The sequence below is a fragment of the Lepidothrix coronata genome, unplaced genomic scaffold, assembly GCF_001604755.1.
Source record: "Lepidothrix coronata isolate B3197 unplaced genomic scaffold, Lepidothrix_coronata-1.0 Scaffold2134, whole genome shotgun sequence".
Lineage (NCBI taxonomy): Eukaryota > Metazoa > Chordata > Aves > Passeriformes > Pipridae > Lepidothrix > Lepidothrix coronata.
The window spans coordinates 1-1,783 of NW_016692314.1; the positions used below are offsets into that span (position 1 = coordinate 1).

At 63.2% G+C, this 1,783-nt stretch overlaps 1 protein-coding gene across 1 annotated transcript; it reads right to left on the reverse strand.

Annotated features, from left to right (window-relative positions):
- Window positions 1-6: 6 nt before the first annotated feature.
- On the reverse strand, window positions 7-1,020 carry LOC108491865 (desmin-like). The gene has a single exon (XM_017803664.1). It carries the CDS (start codon window positions 939-941, stop codon window positions 387-389), a length of 555 nt encoding a protein of 184 aa, XP_017659153.1. The 5' UTR covers window positions 942-1,020; the 3' UTR covers window positions 7-386.
- Between the last annotated feature and the right edge of the window lie 763 nt (window positions 1,021-1,783).

Genomic DNA, 1,783 nt, shown 5'->3' on the forward strand with positions numbered 1-1,783 from the left:
GCTCATCTATCCCACAGAGCTCAGCTCACTCATGGGCTCGCCAGCCCTCCCTGGTGTGAGCAGAGGTGGGGACCCCATGGTGAGGTGCACTTCGATCTCCCTTCTCTGGGTGTCCTGTGGCATCACAGCCCAGCCTCAGCTCCACCGTAAGGGAGGGCAGAGGGACACCCCTATTACCGGAGCCATCCTGCCCACTGGGTGCTGCCTGGGCATCGGGACAGGGGTCAAGGGGAACAGAGTAGTGGGGACATGATAGTCTATGAGCATGAGGCGCAAGGATGACAGTAACCACCAAAGGGGCTGTCAGGGCGATCTCTGCCCCCACCCATCCCTGGGGATAGAGATGCACAGATGGATGCCCGCAGGGACACTCCAAGGGCCCCCACTCACTTCTGCTTGAGCTTCTGCAGGTCATCGAGCAGGTTGTCGCGCTCGACCTCCACACGAGCTCGCTGGTTGGTGAGCAGGTCCACCTGGCGCCGGAGCTCCCGCAGCTCCTCCTCATACATCTCAGCCACGCGGGTGGGCTCCTTGCCCCGCAGGCGGTTCACCTCGGCCACCATGAGGGCATTCTGCTGCTCCAAGAACCTCACCTTTTCAATGTAGTTGGCAAAACGGTCATTGAGCTCCTGCAGCTCCACCTTCTCATTGGTGCGGGTCTGAAGGAACTCCTGGTTCATGGCATCGGCCAGGCTGAAGTCCAGCAGCTCGCCGGCACCTTGGTAGGCACTTTGGTAGGAACGCAGGGGCGTCACGCGGGTGGTGCGGAAGCTGGACAGGCTGGGGACGGCCGAGGTGCGGGACACCTGGTAGACGCGGGAGGTGACGGAGCTCCCGCTGCTGCCCTTGCTCCCGAAGGAGGCACGGGGAAAGACCGGGGAGCCGCCGAAGGTGCGGCGGTAAGACGAGACCCGCTGGCTGGAGGAGTAGGACTGGCTCATGGTGGTGGCGTGGGTCGGCGAGGCCGGAGCAGGGAGCAGGCGGCGGGGCTGGCGAGCGGCCGGCAGCTCGGAGAGGCGTCAGGAGGGGAGCTGCGCGCCGCTATTTGTATCCTGCTGACATCACCCGCCCCTCCTGCTGCCGGGCAGCTGGGGGATGCTGATGGGGGGGGGATGGCCACCAGCCCCCGCCCACTGCCCCTCACCTGCCCCCACCCCCCGGCAGACAAGAACGATATAACGATACCCATGGACCCCTGAGCACCGCCGGAGTCCCCTGGAGCCTTGACTCCGGCCCCCAGTGCTCTGACCTGTCCCTGGGGGTGTGAGGAGAGTTAACTGGGGCAGGCTGATTGTGACCCCCCTATCAGGGTGCAGTGCCACCCACGAGGGGCCCAGACAGACAGACAGCTTAGGTGGGTGCCACGAGGGAGAGAAGGGGACTCAGACCCTCACAACAAACCCTCACTTGACACTCTTAAGCCAAACCTCATGACTGCTAGCCATGGTCCCAAAATTGGTCTTGAGAACCCCAAAAGGCCTCTGATGATGCCCTGACTCACCCCCTGTCAAGAGTACCAGGGGTGCCCACAGCTCTCCATATGGGGTCAGATTCCAGCCCCCCAGAGAGTGAACAAAGAAGAGCCCAGGAGAGGACTTGATGTGGGGGGACTCCTGCCCTGAGTGTGCTTGTACAGACCCACCACCCCAATTCCCTTTCTGACATGGGGGGCTGAGCACTGGCCAGGGTCTGGGCACTTTTGAGTGCTGCTGAGTGACCCCAAGCAGGTGCTGGGTCTGAGCCCCAGTGACGGTGACGTCAGCCCCCTGTCCTTGCTCAGGCA